This window comes from Limanda limanda, chromosome 21 (genome assembly GCF_963576545.1).
Source record: "Limanda limanda chromosome 21, fLimLim1.1, whole genome shotgun sequence".
Classification (NCBI taxonomy): Eukaryota; Metazoa; Chordata; class Actinopteri; order Pleuronectiformes; family Pleuronectidae; genus Limanda; species Limanda limanda.
Window position 1 is genome coordinate 15,203,450 of NC_083656.1, and position 23,795 is coordinate 15,227,244.

Below are 23,795 nucleotides of genomic sequence, written 5' to 3' on the forward strand. Positions count from 1 at the left end.
TTGGCTAATGGTAGGAGCTGCCATCATGTCATTGTAAGTGTGATGTATGGTACATTCAAAGTCTGTAAAACATGACAAACTCACACTTTTGTGTATTTTAATAGAATTTTTTTATTGTGTCTCAACACTGGATCTGATACAATCACATTCCACATGGCATAATCTTTACTGCTTTATAGATGTACAGCATTTGCAGCATATGCAGTGAGGACATCACATGACGCTTTTCTCACCAGAGTATCAAGTTGGCTTCTTAAGAGTTCTGAATTTCCTAATATCTGGCAAGCTTGTTTTAAAGCAATTTTAACTGTTTACTGAACTTCTTCTCTTTTGCACGAATTCTCAGAAATGACATTTTGGAAAGTGGTCTTCCTATTGCATAAAAACTGTCAGTAAATACTGTTCAACCTTTGTGCTACTTTTCAAACAGGCTAACAAGGCTTATGGGAAAATTACACATTCATTGTAATTAGTCTACATTCTTTACTTCTTAGACAAATCTAGAGTCTAAATCTCGTACCCATTTGGCTGCCAAAGCAAAAGTGACTGTTGAAACCCCATTTCAGGGCCTGGTTTACTTCTGCTCTGCAAAGTGCTTGTTGAAGATGCCCTTGGCGACCTCAAGGGCAGCGTCAGCTGAGACTGGTATGTGAGGTGCGATGCCAGCTCCCTCCCATGCTGGCCCGGCGGTAGTGTCAGAGTGGATTGTGGGGATGCTGAGGAAGATGCCAGTCTCACCAACAGGGAAGGTATTTGGTGGGTGGGAGCCACCGGCGGTGGTCTCTCCAACAATCATAGCACGCCCCAGCCTCTTCATGATGAAAACAAACTCCTCAGCGGCGTTGGCAGTCGCTCCACTGGTCAGGATGATCAGGCTCTTCTTTGAGCCGTACCTTGTGCCTAAGGTAATGGATGAGGAGGAGGCAGAGCGAGGTTAATGATTTGTGGGTTGTGAAAAGGTTTTAATTGAATAGAAGAGAAGAAAATGGCAGGGCATTATAATTGACAGTGTAGCTATGAATATGGAAGTTAATTAACTTAAGACTAGGGTGCAGCGTTTCTGTACAACTGTGGGATGATTCCAAAACACAAATACAAAATGCAGATGCTTCTATGGTCTGTTATTTTTTGTCATTTGAGGGCAGATGAATTATTCTATCAACGCTTAAGCAAACTGCTTAGCAAACATTTGCTATTATACACAGCCAGCAGGTAAAAGGCAAACATTTTCTTAGAGCTGTGCTTCTGGCTACCTGTTGAGTTTAATCTCAAAATAATAATAATAACCCTTTCTAGCTTTGTTATCGGTGTACATAATTTCCTGATTGATTTAACTGGTTCGTTAGCCATTAAATATTTCCCCAGCTTATAGCCTGTTGCTGACAGGAATCATGTACAATACAATGACTTAAAAATGAATTACCAGTGAGATCAGACAAGGAGAGGAGCTCTGTGGTATTGCCAGTAGTTCTGTCGTACAGCTTGTCCAGCACAATCGTCTTGTCGGCATCAAAGAAGTAAGAGCAGAAACCAGATATTGCTGTTGTTGGGCCACCAAGGTTGTTCCTGCAAGTACAGTTATAAAACAATCATAGGGAGCCTAGATTCATGACAACATTAAAATGAACATCTGTAAACCTTTAATTTATGCAGGCACTAATGAAGTCAAGTAACTTATCAGTAAAACCTAAATTTGGTCATGGGCTGATTAGCCTTAACAGATTTAGAGGATGATATGTATTCCAAAATGTACAATTCTAAGCAGAAACTCTGTGAGTAGACCAACAAACCTCAGGTCGATGATCATGGCATTTGTGTTGACGACTTTGTTCCACACATGCTCAACGATAATTTGGGCGATAGCTTTGACCTCCTCAAAGTCTCCAAACATATCAAAACGCAGGTAGCCGATGTTGTTCTCAAATATGTCGGTTTGGAAGGACACTTTGATCAGCTCAATGAACATCTCTGGTGAATAATCCTGGCAAGAAAGACGAGCAGAAAATGGAGTTAAAATATGAAGCATGTTATTGTCTGAAATATACATTATGAAAGAAAATCTATAACGTTATTTCTACCCTTTCTTGCAAGCTCAATAAGTGAAATATATCCTAACCTAACACTTAAAATAATTGTAAACATGTATTTGTTAAATTGACAATAATAATCAATTTCTGGACCAACAATATCTTGTATCTCATTTTCAAGGGTCCTACCATGGGTGGAAGAGGTGGAGTATTGCTGGTGGTCTTCAGGCTCTTGTCCCCAGAAAGGGTCTTGAGGTCAGCAGACAGCTTGGTCTCCAGACCGTCCTTGGAAACAACCATGCCGTACTCTTCGTCTGCCAGGAACCCTTTTAACTTTTCTGCAACACTATCTCCAATAGCCTCGAAGGCATAGTTGGCAGCAATCAGGGATGCTGATCCCTCAATGATGGCTGGAACCCGACCTCGGAGGTTGACGATTTTGATTGCGGTAGCGAGGGCGTCTTCAGCGTTGACCTCCACATCAGGGGTCACACCTACAACCTCCCAAGTGGAGCCAGTGATGGGATTGATGGACTTTGCTGATGGCACGGTAACGTAGAAGTCAGTGTCACCCACTTTGATTTTATCGACTTTCACAGAGCCTCCTGAGGTCTTCTCGCCTACAATGGTGGCCCTCTTCAGGCTCTTGAGGCAGTAGGCTACATCCTCGGCAACACCCTTGGTGTTTTTGCTGGTGAGGACAATGAGGGGTTTGGTGACACCGTATCTGTCCCCCAACAGTGTGGACATAGTGAACAGCTTTGTGGTGGTGTTTGACGGACGGTCATATACACTGTCAATGTGGATCACAGGCTCGGCTTTGGTGAAGTAAGACACAATGTAGGGGATTCCAGAGACGTCTCCGCTGCCAGTGTAGCGTAAGTCGAAGATGAGAGATGAAGTTGGCAGGATTTTATTCCAGACCAGATCAAGGAGCAAAGGGCCAATTTTTTCAGCGACCTCCTCCCCAAGGATGTGGTCAATCCTCAAGTAGCCAGTGTTGCCCTCCAGGATGTCGAGCTTGATGGATGTCTGGAGGACGGCAATGAGCTGATCTGGAGGCAAGGGAGGCATCTTCATGGGAACGGCAGGGACATAGTTTTGCTCGTAGGAGACCTTCAGACGTGGGTCACTGACTGTGGTCTGGACTCCAGAGCTGAGGACATTTGCCAAGGTTTCGGCATCTGGGATGTTGAGAACCTCCGTGTTGCCTTTGGCTGCGTCGATTGCCTCCTTCATCCCTGTCAGCTTCTCTGGCGAGCAGTAATTGTCCATGATGATCTTTGCCAAATCAACAATGAGGGTGGGGGAAAATGCGGCATGGGTAAATAAAACATTTCCTATAATTAAAAGAGATGCTATCAAAACGATAGCCCTAGCCATTTTGGTCAGTTTAATTTAGTTGAATTAGGCAAATGGGAATGGCTGCCGAAGACCCAGACCTCCTTCCTCGAAGAGGTGCTTTGTCAAATGGTATTTGGGCTGCAAGGTTTCTGTTAACACACTCATAAGAGGATTTAGCCTACAATAAACCTCTAATCGTATTATCCTGAGTGCTTCTGCAAGGCAATAACAACTTAGCCAGGAAGATTTAGTAACAAAAGAGTGTTGCAAAAGTTAAGAGACTTACATTTACATTACATACACCTCTTTAAAGCTTTGTGTGTCAAATTAGGCCATCTCTATAAATTACAATTATAAAGAAAAGAGTTAAGGTTGGTGAAAGTAATCATCCTTTTACAGTAAATCACTGTTTGCTTATTGAGCCCCTTGGTGTCTGTACACTTATGCATATATTATATAAGTATGATGTGTGTTTATTGTGTAATTCTTGTGAATGAAAGCACAAGAAAATATAAAAAATGAAACAAGTTAATGCCATATAACTCAGCAAGAGCTGCTCAATGTGCTCTTCAACACAGGGAACACTGCTTTTAATACCTGCACTGAAAGTATATCTAATTTCCACTTGATTCTTTTTTTTTTTCTTAAGTGGTTTACAGTTCATTGCAGTTGTTGGTTGTTTACTTTTAAAAGTTGCATGAATAAGAACAAGATTCAGTTTTGGTTTGTTTGATGCTTGCTCCCTCTGCTGGTTTTGTGGTTAAAGAACAGAAACGCACAGATATAGATTCAAATAGACTGAAAAACAAAATGCAAAGCAATAGAGAAAGAGAAAATAATGAGCAAATTAACATGCATTTATATAATGTTGAAATCCTTTTTCATGAATAAAGAACTGAACATTCACCTTCTAATACAAAGCATTTAATATGCAACGAAAGGGAATCACACAGAAAATAACAAAACAGAAGAGACAAAGGCAACCTTACTGATAAAATATATAGATATGGGTTCATACAGCCATCATATAAATAACAAAGTGCAATAGAATTTACTTTATGAAGAAATTGATGTTGTGAAAATACCACTGTAGATAAGTGGATTAAGGTTTGGTAACTTCCTTCGTCCAATGAGATAAACACTTATGCAATACATTTAGATACATACAGCTGCCAGGTCTGGGGTTTGAGGAAATAACATAGATGCAGATACAGCTTTTGAAGAAACAACATTTTATATTACATCTACAAATGGTTAAACAAATCTTATAAGAATTTTTTTCCCATGATGATATCCCTGTGAAAAGGCATCTGAAACAGTGCGCACCCTGTGACTGTAAACCTCTAAAAAGAACAAATATTTAACTCTTCTGGTATAACAAGGAGACCTCAATCTCCAGTTAGATTTCAGGAAAAGCAGCTCAGGGATAGATTATACAGAACAAGACTGTTTTGTGTACTGTGACTACGGTCAGTGGATTACATGTTTGATTTTTATGTGGAAAACAAGAAGGCCAGTCACACATGCAGCTCTTAACAAGTGGACTGTTTGGGGTTTAAGTGGTGGCTAAACACAAAGACAAATTGAGTAATTATATGTTAAGGAATTAGAATAAAACAATCTATTTACTGTTTTCTGTCTTCAACGGCTTTGCTTCTATTAGTCTCTGTGCTACATTAAGAGCGTTACTTGCCTGGGAAAAAACTTGAGGCTCAACCCCTGAAACACTCCACATCTTCCCAGTGGTGGCACTAAAAACAACCTGGTTCGGGATGGAAGCGTACAGGGTGCTGTCCCCTATCTGATAGGTTCCACTTGATAGAGACCCTCCAATGGTTGGCTCTCCAATAATTGTGGCCCTGTTTAGGTCCTTCATTGTGCGGGTGAACACCTCAGCTGCGGACCCTGTCATATGACTGGTGAGGATGTAGACATCCTTGGAGGACCCATACCTTTGACCCCTGACCTGAGGCAATGTCATGACCTCTGTCATTGTGGTCGTGGTGCGATCGAAGATGGTGTAAAGATGCCGCAGAGGCTCTACGTCAAAGAAATAGGTGCACAGAAGGGGAATCGTAGCTGAAAAACCACCAGTGTTGTATCGCATATCAATTATGAGAGCGTCTGTGTGTACTATATTACTCCACACTAATTTTATTAGCTGTGTCCCAATGGCTTTTAACACCTCTATGTCTGCCATCATGTCAAATCTTAGATAGCCAACGTTACCTGGCAGAAGCTCAATTTTAAACAAAGCGTCAATTATGTATCCCACTTCCTCCGCTGTGGGGATCTTTCCGACGTCATGAATAGTCTCAGGCTCAACTTCACAATGGAAGACGTGGAGACGGTGATCACCTGAAGCTTCTTGGAGGTCTGATGTCAATTGAGATGTCAAAGATTCAAAATCCACCACTGACCAGTACTGTCCCTCAGCCCATTTGCTCAGCAGCACCTTACTGACCTGTAGGGCGACTTCGTGGATTGCATAGTGTTTCTCTAGCAGTTCCCCAGTTACCTCCATTAGGGACCTGAGCCCCTGATGAAAATCTGCGATCTCATGAAAGTGATCTACAGCTTCTTCAGCCAGCACGATGGCATCAGGGACCACACCACCTCCCAGCCAGCATTCGCCATTGTTGTCAATAAAGTTAATGACGGGAACAGTGATGGCAAGACCTGTTCCTTCGATTTGAAACATCCTTGAGTGCATTAGGGTACCAGATGTAATTTCCCCAATGACTGTGCCACGATGTAGGGATTGTATTAGGTAAGCAAACTCTTCACCAACACTTGCTGTGTAGTAACTGGTCAACACATAAACCCCACGTTTGGATCCATAGCTCGGGCCTGTAATTTGTGGGTAGGAGTTATGTGCCGTCGTTGTGTTCTGAATGCGGTCATATATTGTGAAAAAGTGATGCTTCTGGGAAGTGTCATACAGATATGACAGAATAAGAGCAAGACAGGCAGAGTATCCACCAGTATTATAGCGGAGGTCAATAATTAGGTTACTGGTGTCTTTTAAGGGCTCCCACACCGTTTTAGCGAATAACTCCTCTAATTTAATCAGGGGAGAAAACTCAACAAACTTGTCAAAGCGGAGATAGCCTGTATTGCCCTGGAGAATTTCAATTTTAAAAGTTGTTTCAATCATTGTTCTTAATAATTTTGAATCATCAGGGACTTTGTAAAGCTCAGGGTCCTCCTCTTCAATGGCAGCATTGTCTTGCATGTATTTGATGATCAGTCGTGGATCCTCTGACACAGTCTGGAGGTCCTGGTTGAGCCTGATTGCCAGATCTTCCTCGGATATGAGAGAGAACAAGTCCATAGTTTGCAGTTGTTGAAGAAGAGCTGGGACTCGGTCAGTGAAAGCATACCACCTCCTGATTATGTTGGAGATGCTCTGAACAACCTGTGGAATGGCACTCCTCACAGCCAGAAGGGACTTTGCTTTTGGGACAGCTTCCTTTGCCATGACGTTGACTGTTGGGGGAATGCCACTGACCTCCCAGCTCTGGCCTGTGATTGGACTGACAGATCTTGCCACAGGAACTGTTATGTAGAACTCGGATCCTCCAATCCTTATCTTTCTGACTTTTACTGACCCACCAGACGACCGCTCTCCAACGATTATAGCCCTCTTTAGGGTTTTTAATGTGTATGCCACTGCCTCAGCAGCCCCCATGGTACGTTTGCTAGTCAAAATAATCACGTCTTTCTTCTTTCCATACCTCTCTCCCTTAATTGATGGCATGGTCCACAGCTCCCTGGTTGTATTTGAGGGCCTGTCATACACAGTGTATATATGAAAGATGGGTTCAGGGTCAGAGAAATAGGAGATTATAAAGGGAACTCCAGACAGCTGTCCAGCTGTGCTATACCTCAAATCAAAAATCAGAGAGGAAGTACGAGCAACTTTGTCCCAGATGTTGTCCTTCAGCAGGGAACCAAGCTTTGTTGCTGTCTCCTCCCCAATGATCCGATCTATCCGCAAATAGCCAATGTTGTTTTCAAGGATATCCACCTTGACAGAGTTCCTCACCAGCCGGATCAGTTGTTCTCTGGGGAGAGAGGGCAGGATCGGGGGCATCACTGGGACGAAATTGGGCTCGTAAGACACAGTCAGCCGTGGGTCGTTCAGTGCCCCTTGTACTCCGACGGTGAGTACAGCTGCAAGGGTCTTCCTATCGGAAATCCGCAGGATTTCTCCGCTGTTGATTGCTTGTTGGATGGCCTCCTGCATCCCAACCAGGTTCTCTGGAAAGCAGTAGTTTTCCATCAGAATCTTGGCCATTTCTAACACCAGTGCGGGCTGGAAGGATGAGTTGGCAGAGAGGGTGCATAGGAGAAGCATCAATACCAGCGGTGGTATGTGTTGAGTCTTCATCATTACTCATGGAAAGAGAACTTCTCTGCCTTTGCTTTCACTGGGGTGTGTTAGCTCATTTGTCTGTGTCGAAGGATGGTGGTTTTTGGAGGAGGGAACATTGTCATTGTGGTAGATTGTTTTTTGGACAACAACCACATCATCATAAGAGGCTTTTGTTCCAAATAAACCTTTAATCGTATTATCTGTGGTGCATCAGCCAGCAGACAATGGCAGACACCATAGAAGTTGGTGCAGAGGAGATACAGTGTCTTTCCTCTCCCGCACAAACACAATAATTTAATTATCATGCATTTGCCTTGACTTTGTCCAAACTACAGTGTGGTGTCCTTTGTGTTTGGATGACATGCTGTATAATTTTCTAAATTCCCAATTGTTTTATACCACCTCAAATTTCTGCTTAGGAAAAAAACATGGGCATTTAACTGGCTTGAAATATGAGTGTGGGCGGATGGGTGCAAAGCATTTACAAAATCTCTCGCCCTTTCCCCCCTCCCTCTCTCTCCCTCTCTCTCTCTTCTCTGTTATAAAAGCTTATGGTGGTGTATTTCGGTGCCACTGGTAGCTTTGCGGGTCGTGTCTGGGTCATTCCATGATGACGTGATTACAGTTTGGGACGTTTGACACGTGGCAAAGCCTTCTTAAATCACATGCAGGATCAGAATAGGGGGAAATCATGCCTATATTATGAATATAGTAACAAAAGGTTTGTTGTAAAGGTTTTATCTGGACTGAATGACTTGCTTACTTTCAACTGCTTTGCACTACAGTATTGTTTTTTCAAAGTGACATATTTTCATTTGGTGAAAAGAGTGAAAAGGGAAAGGTCAGAAAAGTGTTGCTCTGAATAACATTTGATCAGAAAGGCTAAGCCTTTCATAACTTTTTCTATCATGCAATTCAAACTCAGTTTATTGAAGAAATAGGTCTGCACATAAAGCTGGAACGTGACATGAGTTCAACGACGCAGGACCCTGCTCTACACATTTTTGAAGCTCAGACTTATGCAGCTTCCGAATGCTAGACGGTGCTCAGCCTATATTAGCGTATTAACTTTTAATACCGCCTCATATATTGCAGAATACAATCCTTTCTCCTGCAATTCCCAGGAATCAAGACATTTGCAACACTGAACCCTGTGTTACTTTGTCCTCAAGTGTAAAATATAAGAGCAGCTAGTAATCCCCTGAATGCAAACTTGTGTTAAATACAGTTGCACAAAAAAAGAGACTTAAAAGAAACTTAAAAGAGACTTTAAAAAATCTCATTAGCTGCTATACAATTGTGTTAGCATAGTCAAAGAACAGCTATGGTAAATTTCTACTAATAAGTCCATTTGGATTCCCTTTAGCCTGAGTAATGTCCTGTTCCCCCACCTGCATAACACTAAATGACAGACGGAGACAGTTAGCAACCACCTAAATGGAACATTTAGCAGCTGGAGACATATTTTTTGCACAGGGGATGATGAAAAGGAAAACAGACCTTTAGGATGAATTAATATTGGATTTACATTTATATAGAGTGGAACATATGTGTTTCATACTAAAGCCACTAGGTGACACTGTAGTTTATTGTGTATCCCCAGTTTACCATGCACCATGCACCATGGGCGCACCCATATATATATATATATATAAACGTATATAAGGGCGCACCAGCGCAAATAGAGGGTGACAACGCAAACCCTGAAGTGGAGGGCCTTCCTGTTTAGTGACTCACCTGTTCCTGAGTCACTTTGAGAAACTTGTAAGATGACTGTGAGACTTCATACTTTCAGAAAGCATTGTAAGTTTGTCTTGTTTTTCTTAAATTTATTTTGTTATTGTTTATTCAAGGTGGGAAAATATCATTGTCATGAGGTAGGATTATAGATTGTCAAATATCATTATTTACCTATAAAATATAATTGAGCATATATATTATAGTTTGGACTTTTGCCAGTTTATGGTTCTTTTTTTACATTGGAATGATGGCACAATGATGTGGACATTGACAAGATCAGTTTATTTCCGAGAAACTGATTTTGCTTTCATAAATACACAAATCCTTCACTTAATGTCTTTATGGGCATCTTTTGTTCTTCATCAGTTAGACAGTGATTGTGATGTATCGTTACACGATTTTCTTTCAAAATATTATTTATCGCAGAATATCTGTATCATGATATTATCGTAATCATGGACCAGGTATCGTATTGTCAGTTATCCTGTGATGACCACCATGTGCAATTGCGATAGCACAAAGATCAAGATGACCATACCAATCCAAGGTCTGAATGATCTATACATAGCAAAAATATAAAGGTTTGTCATGGAGGAACATAACAATAACAAAAAATACTCACTGGTGTTTACTTGCACATCCGTCTTTATTTGCACAGTTGATATATTAGACAATTTCAGGCTAATGTGACGATAGTTCAGACACGTAATTTCGCTAAAAACATCTTGCCTCGATCCTGTATAAACACAAAAAGATGCAATGGAGAAAAAAAAAAGTGTTTTGGGGTCAAATGGAGCCAAGAAAATCTTCTGTATTTGCTGTGCTTGTTTGCTGTAATGTTCTTATTGGATGGACTTTCATGTCTCTGGTAACAAAACCTGTAGAGTTATAACAGGACGTTAAAGGGTAAAGAATTTGACAGAAAAGGACATCAAGTCATGCCCAAAATATTATACAATTCAGTAAATGCAGGATGAGCTGTGTAGTGACACGGAATTTCATCCGAGATTTATATTTATTAATTTAATGGTTGTAAATCCTAAAACTAATTGTAGACGTCAAGAGACAAACAGTGCAGTGAAGCCTGTAAGCCAAATGGATTGAGTTATTATGAGTCAGCAGCTCTAACACTCAGATGGAGGCAGGTTTTTAATCATAGATTTGGCAGAAAGTTCTTTGTTTAACTGTTATCTTATCAAATTCAGGATTTTTTTCACAGAAAGAACGTCTGCATCATATAGATGAATACACCTTACGCTTGTGTTATTGCCATAGTCCACATAAGCAATAGGAAACTGCATGCATATGTAAGCTGACCATTGTATAGGCTGTACTTTCCGTACAAGTTTTCTGGCAGTAATTTGAAGACTGCTGAACAAATGTAAAATCATTATATATACAGTTATTACGAAAAATTACACTTTCAATAATAATATACAGATTTACATACATGTCAACGCACCTAAAAATATCATCCCATTAATCAAAATAAAAAGATGAGCATTTCGCTAAATTATTTCTTATATAAAAAATACAAATAGAAATACAAGATATTGCAAGGACAATCTTTATATATACATACAATAAGTATTAAATATACAATATCCTATAAATATGTCTGTTTCCTTTGGTTCGCTGCCAGGTTGTATAACCAAGTGAAATGTATTAAAGAGATACAGTAATTTGAGCAAAGGTCGAAGGTTCTGAATATGATCCATTTCAGCACAGAATACACAGAGGAAACAAAAAGAAGTGTAACTGACCGGTTGGGTGTTCTCCTGTTACGCTGCATTCATGACATTTTACTAGTTTTCAACTTCTTGCCAACAATACATTTAAAGGAAAAGCATAAACTGTAAATGCTTCATTATATAGTTTCATAGCTACAATGTAAAAGAATATAGTCCCACTGTACATACTATTTATTTAATTCAAACACGAGACCTCAATTCTATTTGGTTGGACCATCCAAGGTCCATCTCCACATCTCCAAATATGACTAAGTGAGTGATGGAGTTGTCCTCTCATTGCATCAGTGGTCAGCCAGATGAGTTTTGGGATTTTACTGTTGCTCTTTTAATTAAAATTGGCACAAATATTCTATTATTATATGCGTTTAACAAACGTCTTTCAAAAAAACTACAAAAAAACAGCAACAAATCTAGCGACGAACCTTAACCACTCTCCATAGAAGAGAATCACCAGTACAGCCCTGTCAGGGAGAAGCAAACCTCTCTCTGCATCCATTGTGTTCACAGATTGGCAGAGAGGCGGTACAGTAGTTTGTTACCTCATTGTTGTTCTTACTACATTTATGATCCTCAATGGATGAATTTTGATGACCTAGGCCTTACCCACCGTAATGGTGTTTTTTTCATGTTAGTTGATTGGTATTTTTGTTGATTGTCAGCAGGATTAAGAAAAATTACAGAACAAACTTCCACTGAACCTGGTGGAAGGTTGGGACAAGGGCCAAGGAAGAACCCATTACATTTTAATGGGGATCTGGACATAGGCACAGATCCCGGAATTCTTTCCCCACTTTCTTTACCATTGTGTCCTCGGCAATTTCACCAATTTCCCAGGCAGTAATTCACAGATCTTGATGAAAAATTGCTCATTTAGGGGAATTATATTTCTGAGTGTGCTTGCAATTTGGACCAGTATGATTGGATTGGTCTTCATTTTTTTTAAAGAATATCACTGATGCTGTTGCATTAGAATAAATATAAAAGTTGTGAGAGTTGTTAATTTTTATTCTTAGATCTGGTCTTAGCTCTCGCCAGTTGACCAATGTAGGGCATAGTGATGATTACACAACTTCTCACCTGTGAACATCAGACTTACTTGAATGGAATGCAGCATTAGAATTATTACAATCACCTGTGCTACCACCAAAGCAAACAACCAACTCTCTCCAACTACCTGCAGCCACACTCTGCCACCTTCATCTCTTCATACAGGTATCTTATAGTGAGACGTCCATTCTCTTGATACATGACTGTTATGGGGTCCAGTTTGATGGGGACACAGCACGCCATGTTGGCCCTCTTGGGGTCCCTAATGTTGATCAATGTCTGGATAAGGGCATGTTTGGATGGGGTTGATTCGTCCGTTAGTGGGTGGTAGCACAGGCCTCTACATTCGAAGGCATCATATCCTGGAGGCGCCACAATCCAACTGTCCCAGCCAATGTCTTTAAAGTTGACCTTGAGCGAGGTCCGTCGGCAGTATTCCCTCTCGGCCTTTCTCTTGTTTCTCCGTGGACGCTGAGCTTCCAAGATCATGTTTGGAAGCTGCTCCCCTTTATTCCAGTCGGCGCCCGAGTGTAAGATGGTTTCTTCTTCATGGAGGATCATCTCTTCAATCTCCTTCTTATTCTCCCTCCTCCTGCTACCCAGGTCATCTGAGAAAACGATCAAAGCTGCTGAAGTGTTATCGCCAACGGACATGCTCATATTTAAACAGCCGGCTCCTTCCTCTCCAATGCCAGAAGCCCCACAGTTCTTCCTATCCACCACCACATCAATAACAGTTGCTCCATTGCCTGACTTGATCCAGCTCTGAATAGCTGCGGTCACATCAAACGTCGTCCACGTACTCTGGGGTCCTGTTACCTCTTTGCCATCCAGTAAATGGGTCGTGGATGTAAAATCGTTTTCATCCACCTCATAGACTTTGACTGTGGCCTGAAAGCTGTGGGAGGTCAACCTTGACCTGGCCTCCGGGAAGAAGAAGAGCTGAAGTTCAGCAGTGGTGATCTTTTCGTGGTTGGGTATGGTGTCATTGAACCGCAGCCTGTATTTTGACTTTGTTCCATTTGTCAAAGAGAGTGTGATATCTGTTTGAGAAATACAAAGGGGTTACAGGGCGTATCTCAAACAGCCATGGACATTTACACTATTAATCATGAGGTGACATTCATTTAAATTGAACTGAACTTTTATTATCAGTTTCATAAATCAGTATCCTCAGTGTTTGTTTTGGCTATACAACCTCTTTTCTTGATTTGTTCAAAAGTGGTCCAATTTTGTACTTTTTTTACTTCTTTCTTTCATTTTGGCTTCGCATTGGGATAGTGGGCTGAAGTGGAGATGCGTCGTCCAGCTTTATATACAGTCTTATGTGTCGGACTCAGTGCTGTCATATGATTAGTGAATATAGTATAATAGTAATATACTTCCTATTATCAGTTCCTTTTCACTGACTTCACAAACTGTTACTTGGGTTTGATGTTGTCTGCCGCTGCTCTTTACTGTTAGCCTCTTACGTATTTTTACACTCAATACGTCGCTAGTGACTGTGCGTTTGTTCCTGATGCCTTAACTCAGATATCACTATCTTATACCTCCTTTTTATTTTGAAGGACTTAAACAACACAGTATATCAGCTGCCCAGCAGATGTTAAAATAACAAGAACTTGTAGGGGAGAAGAGTGCTTATGTTAGCGAAATAAACTAAGTTGCCTTCCTTTTCAACATTGAAGTGAGTTAGCCTAGCTTGCTAGCTTCTGTTTTTTGGGTGGAATACAGAATCTGTGAAGGACAGATTCTCTTAAATCTGAATGGAAACTTTAGGCCAAAACGCTTATACATGGTTTTCACAATGAATAAATAAAACTTTAGCTTGTTTTTTTAATAGATATTTTTAACATTTTTAACGTATTTGCCAGAAAATGTTACCAGTGGATAAGATTCCTTTATCTCTACAATCCAACTTTAGTCTTACAACAAAAAATGTACAAATAAAACTGAGATAGAAAAATATATTATATAATTATATAATATACTGCATAAAATACCACAAAGAAATACAACTGAATAATACAAAAATATAAAAACGTCAGTGGGCTCTGGACTTCCATGCAGTTCCTATGACTCCACATTGGACACTCCGGAGCGCACACTACGCATTCAGAAAATGGCGACCATTGGCTCGCTCCATAATTGCTGGCCTGCATTTCCAGCCAAGCCCAAATGTAAAAAGAAGAATGGACCAAGATGCACTTGTTGAAGTGTAGCCCTCCTGTTACACAACACTGCCACCTTCTGACTACAATTTGTAACATCAGATAAACTATGAGCAGTACACTTGAACTAGACCTGCCTGGTGATAAATGAAAAGCACAACAACTAATAAATGCTACAGAATGAAACTGACTTTAAATTTTAACCTCTGACAACTCGGAAAAACGTATATATATTATTATGTACATACTGTAAATTCACCACTAGGCTACACTTGGATCAACTTGAACATAGTAGGAGTGCATCACCTCAGTATTCACTAATCAATTTCTCAAGCAGTGAAAGGGCTGTAATGATGTAGAGCGACAATTCAATGAAATAGATGATCTAGGATACTTCAAAGCAGTAGTAAGAGGTAAAAGGTTAAGTCTGCTGAATAACAGGAGAGGAAACTGAAAAACTAATTTCTCCACAAAATAGTTTTTAGCACTTTCTGTTTATTTAGATCAAGACCTTTAGACCCTACAAATATAATGAGGAAACAATCACAAGCCTAAAAGGTTGGGAACAATTAATTACTCTCTCCTATCAACTAGTCAGAAAATTATTAGTTAAACGCTGATCACATACCCTGGACAGTGAAACTTCGTATGACATCAGACTGAGGGATAGCCGAGCTGTCCGAGGCGTACTTATTGTACAGCTCCATCATGAACTGAGGAGGGTCGATCTTGCTGTGCTCCTGAGGAACGTCTGACAGGTTGAGTTTCCTCAAAAAGCCCTCCTTCATGGTTCCGAGGAGGTTCTCCATCTTCAAGTCAGCTGCTTCTTCTTCCAGAAGGTCCTCCTCTGACAGCTGAGAGTAAAATTCCTCAGGGTTGTCGCTTTGGATGTCATTATTGAGAGGTTTGCAGGTACAGGAGCCACTAGAGACCACCAGACTCAAACACAACTGCAACAGAAATGCCCTGGTGCTCAGCATCTTGAAATTCTATCCTTTCCGAGCCACTGAGCTGTCACAAACTTTACCTTCTTCCCAGCTTGAAAACAGGCTTTCTCTGTGGCAAGGTCTGAAAATGGAGATTCCCCATGCAAGGACCACCGTCCTGATGTCCGCTCCCATGCTCCCAGTGTAAACACGGGGACTTGTGTCAACCAAAATAGTAGCTTGGCCATGCTTATCACTGTCATTGATGCCTTCTTTTAAGCCTTGTTATCATTAGAGGGCTGGCTGCTAATGAAGACACTGTAAACACTTACAAGTGATAACGAGGGAGGCAATGGAAACTGTGAGGTTACTGACAAGCAGACATTTCCATAAAATGCCTTTTCCCAGCTTGAGGGTTAAAGCTAAGAGGCCACCGGAAACAAACTTGCTAAAAAGAAACTGATCACTGCATTCTTTACCACCATTATTCATCCACTCAGTTTTTTTTGCATTCAACCACTGCACATTGCAGACCACACACTTTTAATAGAACCAATAAGGCAGATAATTACTTTGACAGACCCAGGTAGTCGTCAGAATGTGGACTTTTCATTGTTCTCCCAACGGCATAACTGTGACACCAGTTACACAGACCAGTATGTCTACATTGCATCCTGAGTAGAGTGGACTTACACTGAAAGTTCACATTTGATGACCCAAACAGGGCTGTTAAGTCGTGAGTGCAGCCAAGCGCTGTGCTGACCACTGCTTGAACTGAAAAATGGCGTCGATAGAAGGCGAATTTTCAAAACTGTACAACAACAAACTGACCACACACAGTGATCTACTGTCAGCAACATAAGCATTGTAGCTGCAGCTTTTAAGGAAGGCTACAATATCACAGGGAGTTCAGGAGTGGTAAAAGCTGCCACAAGCAATACCAAACCATTGTTTTTTCACTGTAAGGTGCTTTCAGAGAGTCAACAACCCAGGAACATCGTTCTTTAATGTGTAGTACCAGGCACTTGAAAAATAATGAGGTCATGATGGGGGGTGCACATGCATGCAGTACGCCATCATGTGCACGAGATGCATAGCGCAGGCAGGTGTGCCTGTCTGCTGAAAGCTGCTAGTCCCAGCAACGTGCATAGCAAGCTTAGCATATAAACTTAGCATATTTGGCTTCACATTATTGCAGCAGGGCCTCTATGACCTCATATATCCTCATATACATCCAACAGGTGAATAGAGCCAGTTATGACTCAAAATAAACAATGATTAGCGATGTAGCTTTGAGTTTTGATAACTAGTGAAAAGTGAGATAATCAGACTTTGATGATGTGTTGCTCACAGACTGTTCTGATCTGGGTGTTTATCGAGACCTTGACCCAACAGATAAGCTGAGGAATGAGCTCAGAAAAATGCTAACAAATACCCCGCTTGCACAACTATGCCGCTGTCCAGGGTAGAAATCACTATGAAGCGCTGCTGTGCATTGAAACGATTTGGGAGCTGTGAAGTGTAAGTGTGGTGTAAAGTTTAGCTGTGATGAGATGTCATCTACATTACGTCAGTTATTCATGGGAATAAGAATCATTTAAAAAAGAAAAAATGGGTCCCGAAATGCAAAGTTTATTTCTATGCTTCAAGAGATGGAGATAGTTTTAGTGTCTATTGTGTTCTTGTTGACTGATGAAGTCTATCAAATCTGCTAGAGCTGAATAAGTTCTATCCAAAGGTGACCTTCAACACTACAAGGACAACTGGATAGCGGGACTCAACCCTTGGGTTCTGTCAGGGGTCATAAATCGGAACCACAAGCCAACGTGTCTGGGGACGTTGGCCTGGATCCGGCCTTTCTTGGAATTGCTGTTATTCACCCATGCAGTCAGTCAGTCCTTGGTTCATGAAACATTTCATAATAATGCTTTCATGGAGTGAGTCAGTGACGAGAGGCGATGACAAATATTTTTTGGCATGGATTCAGCCTTTAATGTAGACATGCCGTGTGAGAACAAGCAGATTGAACGTGGATGAGGGAAGTTCTGTTGTGAAACTGGTGCTCTCATTACTGGATAAGGAAAAATGTAGTAAAAACCTATTAAATTCATTATGGTTTGACCATTGGATGTTTGGTGACTAAAACAATCGCCTTCCACAGAAGTGTTTTGGCTCCATATGAGTTTTAATCTCAGTCCATACATACATATTGTTTTATTGCGGAAGGGGGTCATATGATAGGAGGTGGACGAATCAGCGAAGGCTATGTCGTGACCGAAAGGACCCAATCAGCAAGCAGTTGTGAGTGTTTACGTCATCGTCCAGACGAAACACAGCCCCAGTGTTTCCAAAGTCTTTGTTTTAGTGACTCTAAAACTCTGGAGTATTGTGGATGGCAGGCGTGTCTGTAGCAACGTTGATGTCTTTTCAAACAAAAACCTAGTAGAATGGATTTATTCTGGTACTGTTTTTTTTGGAAAACAGCAGTAGCCAACATACATATGTCTCTTTCTTCATTATATTTCAGTTCAAGAAATTCAGAATTACCCAAGAATATCTTTCATATCAATTTGAAATGATGCCTTGAAACTGCAATTTATAAATATCCACAATCATGGCACTCGACACGTTTAACTGTCCAAAACCCGTTATTATTTAATAGAAAAAAATAGTAGCACAAGATATTAATATACCAGGATCTTAGCCTTAAAATACAGTTCATGTTATGTGTTGTTGTTTGTTTATGTGTATGGTTGATATGGTTGATATTAATGTATCTTATATTGATATACAGCAGGTAAGATATATGCTGTAATGTAAACAACTGTACACATATATGTCTATGCTTTATAACCTTTTTTTCCCGATAAAACATAATAAAGCCAATGTATAATTCAGTTTATTTCCATATCAAACACACCTTATATGTGTGGATTCTTAAAACACACATCAAACCACCCCAATACGCTTTTAATACAGTTAGGGTTGTTTACATTGATCTCTTTTTAGTTGCTATGGAAATCTTTGATCATCACTGTACATAATACAAACTGTACATTTATTATAATATTAGAACAACAGATAAGTGGAAATATTGCATAGTCACAGGAAGAATTTCAACGTTTGAAATGAAACTGCTTAACCTTCCTTTTCCCAAAATGCACAGCAGGGGGCAGCAATGCACCATTTTTTTCTTTATCTTCACTGTATCAGAAACATGCAACACAATGGATGCGTTATTAAAACTCTCAGTGACAAACAACTCATTATATACAAGATATATGTAAGTATATTACAAAGATGATATTACCTCTCATGCATGAATAACAACTCTTGCTTATATTTAGGGGCGTTCAACCGCATCCCAGTGTCCCAGAAACAGGTACCATTTAGTTTGTGTTAGTAGCTGCAGTATTTACACGTCAACAGCTGGTTAATGTGTTTCAACCTCCTAAGTCATTGTGCAGTTCGTTGATTTGTCCAAACGTCTGTCCTGAATCGGAAAGACATGTCTGAAGACTTCAGTGTTTGAGACCCAGATCATCTTCCACTGGGCTCAAAAACGAGCCGAAAAAAGAGCGGTGTGTGTTTCTCACGCAGGGCTGGAGTCAGGTGAAGTAATTCCAAAAGCAGGTCCAGAGAAGTCCAGACTGAGATCAGAGCAAATTGAATCCTCTCCAAGATCAAATACGCCTTAATAAATCTTTTCCAAATGTAAAACAGGAGCAAAAACAGGCTGAAAAAGCTTGTTAAGAATCAATAGAAATGTACTTACAGGAGCTCTGTATATTGTATATTTATAAACAGGTTTTTTAAGTGCTCGTCTTTCAAAGAGGGAGAAATATAAATGGGCCAAATGGAAACAAGAGAATTCGATGCTTAAGGAGGCAAAAGTCAAACCAGGGTGGACACCAAATACGTCCGGAGAGCTCAGAGAAACAGACATCGACTCTTGAACGACAGCTGTCACAGTCCTGTCCATTCAGTTCCAATCTCCCTCAGTTTGTCCTCCGCCTGTCTCATCACAACTGTCCACAGATCTGGAAAGCGTCTCCCTGCCTGTTCTGTCCCACGTATACAGTATCTTCCTTCGCTCCGGCCCTACCGACAGGCGCAGTTGTCCACAGACATGCCGGGGTAAACCTTGAGAACCAGATTCCGGCTCGGGTCGAGGAAGAGCACGCTGAGAGGACTCATCTTCTCCGGAACGCAGCACGGCTCGGGGATGCCCGGGATGATGCCCACCGCCCTGACGATGCTCTGGATGGTGGCGTGATTGGAAGGCCGCACAACCTGAGGAGATAGGACACAGCAAAAGGATTGTTTTTATTAGAGCAACTAAACGCTCTCTGGAAGGAAACTTGGAATACAAGCGGAAATCTTAAAAGAGGAATAAGTACATGATGAATGTCCTTATGAGCTGGAAGAGTAAAAACCTTGAACCTGATCTATCATGCAGTATTTTCTGTGGTGTTTCCCTGCTTTTGCCTTTTGGTTTAAGAGTTTTTTATTCACAGATGAAATCCTCAAGACTTTTTCTTTTTGTTTCAACGTTTTCTCGTTTTGAATTTTAGCTAATTTTGGCAGTTTGCTTCCGGGAATCTCCTGTTAATCCCCTATAGCTCCTGATGGTAAGCCAAGCAACTTGGTCATTTGTCTGTGCGTTTGAGTGAATTGCAGTTCCCTTTAAAACTCACAGTCTAAAGGTCTTTGCACTCTTTGCTCTTAAATGGTCGCAATTGTGTTGGACGTGTCAATCAGGTTCACACACCGACGACAAAACTTTCATCCGTCATTAAAGTTTTCGGATCAGTTTCTTTTTGCTGCCTTGTCTATCTGTCAAAGGCATTCCAGAGAGTTGTAGAGCACTCAGAGGAACTGTACTTGCAAACTGAGAAGCTAATACATCTCATTTCACAGCACATAGCACTATTAAAACGTGCAGTGGCTGCGGTCCCGGTGCTGCTAGCAGCGTATCGAACTGGACCACTGACATCCTGAAATAGACGTGGAAACTCTCCTCGTTCCGGACGGATTGGACAGACTCAATGTCTCCTATTGGGAATTTTCTACGAATAGAATAATAAAATGCATCAGACGCATTCGAAGAAATACAGACACAATGTGCAAAGGCCTTAAAAGTAAAGGTTTCTCTTAAAGACACAATAAAATACTGCAAAGCCTGTTTACATCAGCTAAGAAAAGGGCAACTGCGGCCGGAAAGTATCAACTACTGTGGATACACATTGCAGTACACAGCTGTATCTGCAGCAGTCCCAGTCAATTAAAATCCTGATGTTAGACACGGAGTCAGAAAACAATTAGCTGCAGGTTTCAGCTAAATTCAACCCTTATCTCTACAGTTTACAGCAGCAGAGGTTAATGGCTAACACGTTATCTGGCTCACTTTAGGGATGGGGAACCCGCAGGTCCCGGCGCAGAAGTAAGCGTCAAAAGACTTTGGCGCCAAAACCCACTCGCTCCAGCCGATGTCAGCAAAGTCGACCCTGAGGTACCTCCTGGAGCAAACCCTGGGCTCGCTCCACTGCCGCCTCCGTGCCTTTTTCATCGTCCTCTCGTCGAAGCTCAGCACCTGTGGCTTACTCAGGCCCTCGTTATTCTCCTGACCCTGTTTCCTCCCCGGTTTGACCGCTGCTTTGGCTTTAGCTGGAAAGTACGTGTTCTGCCAAAGTTCGTGATTCTTCAAGGGGTTGAACTGGACCTCCGGGATGTCGTTTGTTTGCCTCTGGAGATGGAGCTCCCTCCGGATTCTCGATGTTGAGGCTGTGGAGGACAAGTCGTCTCCTACAGGGAAGGGCCCGTACCGCTGCAGCGACATGGCCACACTGTTTGGCTCGTCTATAGCTCGATCGTCAGCGTATACCAGAATATACGGCAGATTGGCTGGAGAGAGGCTCTCCTGGCTGTGAGGGTTCCTCTGCTGCGTGCGAGCCGCCCCAAACTCCATATCAAACTCCACCGTCACCACAAGCTCTTTGACGTGCCTGGCGTGTTTCACCACCGCTGTAACATCCCTTGATTGCCAAGAGCCTTTCTTGAAAGGAGCCAGAGTTATGTTTCCCAGTGGCGTTGCAAAACCTGAGTTTGAGGATGATCCACTGAAGACGAGCAGTGGGGAGGAAGGATGGGAATGCTGGAGGCCGCCGGACGGGTGGCGAGGCCTTCGGAAACGCCACTGGCGCTGCTGATGGCGCTGCCGCTTGTAGAGGAAGTGGAAGGATGCAAAGAGGATGAGTTCGGAGTCTTGGATGGAGGACAGGTTGAACTCAAACACTTCTTTGCCGTGCGAGACTCCTGAGGGATTTCAAACAAAATGAGAAGAATGAAAAGGATGACGAGGAAAACAAGTACTTCAAGAACATAAAATAAGCTTATTTTCATCCTGTCTTCTATGCTTTCGCTCGTGTCTAATGGCTTTGAAGAAGAAAAAGATTCAGCAACATGATGTGACACACAAATGTTTTGCTTAACAGATGTTGAAGCCATGGAGGAACATCTCTCTGAAATTAAGAACAAAGACGACTGAAGCGATCGAGTTGCTGCCTTGAACCTTCTCCCCTTTATTCCTTTTTCCCCCCCTTTGTCGTTTCACTCTGGTGCGTTCGGCTGACATTAAAACCAGCCTCGAATGGGCCGTCCACAAAATGTTTCTCAACACATCTGACTGACACGAGCGGCAGCATGGGAAATATTAAAAGCGCAGCACGGCAAAGTGCCGGCCTCACGCATGACCAAAAACCTCATCCTGGCTCTACTTTTGAAGTTGAACCTCGTCTCCCACACTTCCACCGCAGCCTGAAAGACAAACATTGGATCGGTCCAGTAGGTCTGGAGCCGGCATATGGAAATGCTTATAGGAGAGGGAGCTCCTCTGAGGCTTTTGAATGTGCAGCCGGTGTCTGGGTGTGATAATAGGCTCTTGTCTAACACCTAGGCTGTTACTGCTACCGGGGAACTAACAGTGCTCGACACTTAAAGTCCCTGAGAATCAGTAAATCACAACACCGACAGAGCATGGTGGGGGAAGATGTTTTTGCCCAAAGGTGATAGAGAGCGTTGCTGTGTGACTGACAAAACACCTGCGTTCAGGGGGTCCCACAGACTATATACTTACAATCAGGAATTATTTTGTGCACACAAACTGACTCCTAAAGTTTAAATATTTATCTGCCAGAAATAACTTTCGTTTGTAAATGTCATGAACTATGCAACAAAAATATACTGAACATATATTGAAGACATTGCAGATAATGCACACAAAGATCACATGAATATAGCAATGTAACTAAGGGTCAGTGTCATGAATCGGCCTCAAAAAGTTATAGTAATCTTTGTGTTATTAGGACCCGAACACTGACAGTCACTTACAGATAGTGAGGCCCTATATAAATTGTAATTTTCACTTTGCTTCCCGACATAAGAAATTTACTTTGATAAATTTTCTATGTCTTGTGAAGATTTAAAAAGAAAAGCAACAATATATCAATTGACCTCAGTCTTCAAAAACATATATCTATCTAAGGATCTCTCTATATATATTTATATTGTTTTAAAAAGGTGACAAATTATGCTATTTAAAATAAGTTTATTAATCAGATTCGTTTTGTGTTATTTTTCAGATACCAGAATTCGACCACATTTATTTTCTATTTCTTTTGATGTTTTAAAAAGTAAAAGCAAGAAAAGTTTTTGCTTACAAAAACAAATATACGTTTGAAAAAGTGATAAATGATGGTCTTTTTAACTTAAGTCGTTTTACAAAATACCTACTCACTATCCGTTAGTAAATAAAAAATGTGTTAGAATTTATTTGGTATAAAAACAAGTTTTGCAACATTACAGTGCATCCATCGTATATTATTTGCTCAGTGTGATAACACGTGGTGCAGGTCACTCACTCGGGACAGCTTTCAGACTTCTCACGGTGTTGGCGTCCCTGTGGCTCCGCGGCTCCTCGCTGTACCTCTCGTACACTTTGAACATGTTGATGGAGACCATGTCCCGGCTGGCGCTGTCGTGCGTAAAGACGCGCCGACCCGGAGCCGGTGCATCCACCTCTTCACCCTGACGCGCGTCTCCTCCAAGATCCTCGGACACCAGCTTCCCCCAGCCGGACTCCAGAACCAGGAGCAGATGCAGCAAGTGGAAAAGCAGGCTCGCCATGGCTGATGTTCAAGGAAACTGTCCCATTCAAAAGAAAAGGGGTGAAACTTAAATGCGCGTTTTGTTTGAAAAAAAAAAAGAAATCAAAAAGCGCTTCCTTTCTGTGTCTCCTTGGTTGATGCCCACCCAGTCTCACCAGCATGTGTGCAGGTAATTCGTGTAAGAGTCCCACTCCACGGTTCACGGTCCACAGCTGTTCCCACAGTGGGAGGAGATGGCGGAGGGAC

The 23,795-nt window shown here is 41.6% G+C and overlaps 4 protein-coding genes across 4 annotated transcripts; all 4 read right to left on the reverse strand.

Moving 5' to 3' along the window:
- Nucleotides 1-161: 161 nt before the first annotated feature.
- Nucleotides 162-3,410, reverse strand: rbp3 (retinol binding protein 3). The gene is made up of 4 exons (XM_061095523.1): nt 2,217-3,410; nt 1,791-1,981; nt 1,424-1,566; nt 162-900 (listed from the first exon to the last, which is right to left on the reverse strand). Exons 1-4 carry the CDS (start codon nt 3,408-3,410, stop codon nt 575-577), a joined length of 1,854 nt encoding a protein of 617 aa, XP_060951506.1. The 3' UTR covers nt 162-574.
- A 1,582-nt stretch (nt 3,411-4,992) lies between these two features.
- Nucleotides 4,993-7,764, reverse strand: LOC133027432 (retinol-binding protein 3-like). Its single transcript, XM_061094445.1, has one exon. It carries the CDS (start codon nt 7,762-7,764, stop codon nt 4,993-4,995), a length of 2,772 nt encoding a protein of 923 aa, XP_060950428.1.
- A 2,352-nt stretch (nt 7,765-10,116) lies between these two features.
- Nucleotides 10,117-15,599, reverse strand: gdf2 (growth differentiation factor 2). Its single transcript, XM_061094478.1, is given in 4 exon segments — nt 10,117-13,330; nt 15,087-15,408; nt 15,486-15,512; nt 15,514-15,599. Coding segments are annotated over 4 exon segments (1,335 nt in total). The 5' UTR covers nt 15,580-15,599; the 3' UTR covers nt 10,117-12,410.
- Nucleotides 15,600-19,485: 3,886 nt separating this feature from the next.
- On the reverse strand, nt 19,486-23,595 carry gdf10b (growth differentiation factor 10b). The gene is given in 3 exon segments (XM_061094479.1): nt 19,486-19,677; nt 20,792-21,699; nt 23,304-23,595. Coding segments are annotated over 3 exon segments (1,392 nt in total).
- Nucleotides 23,596-23,795: the final 200 nt, after the last annotated feature.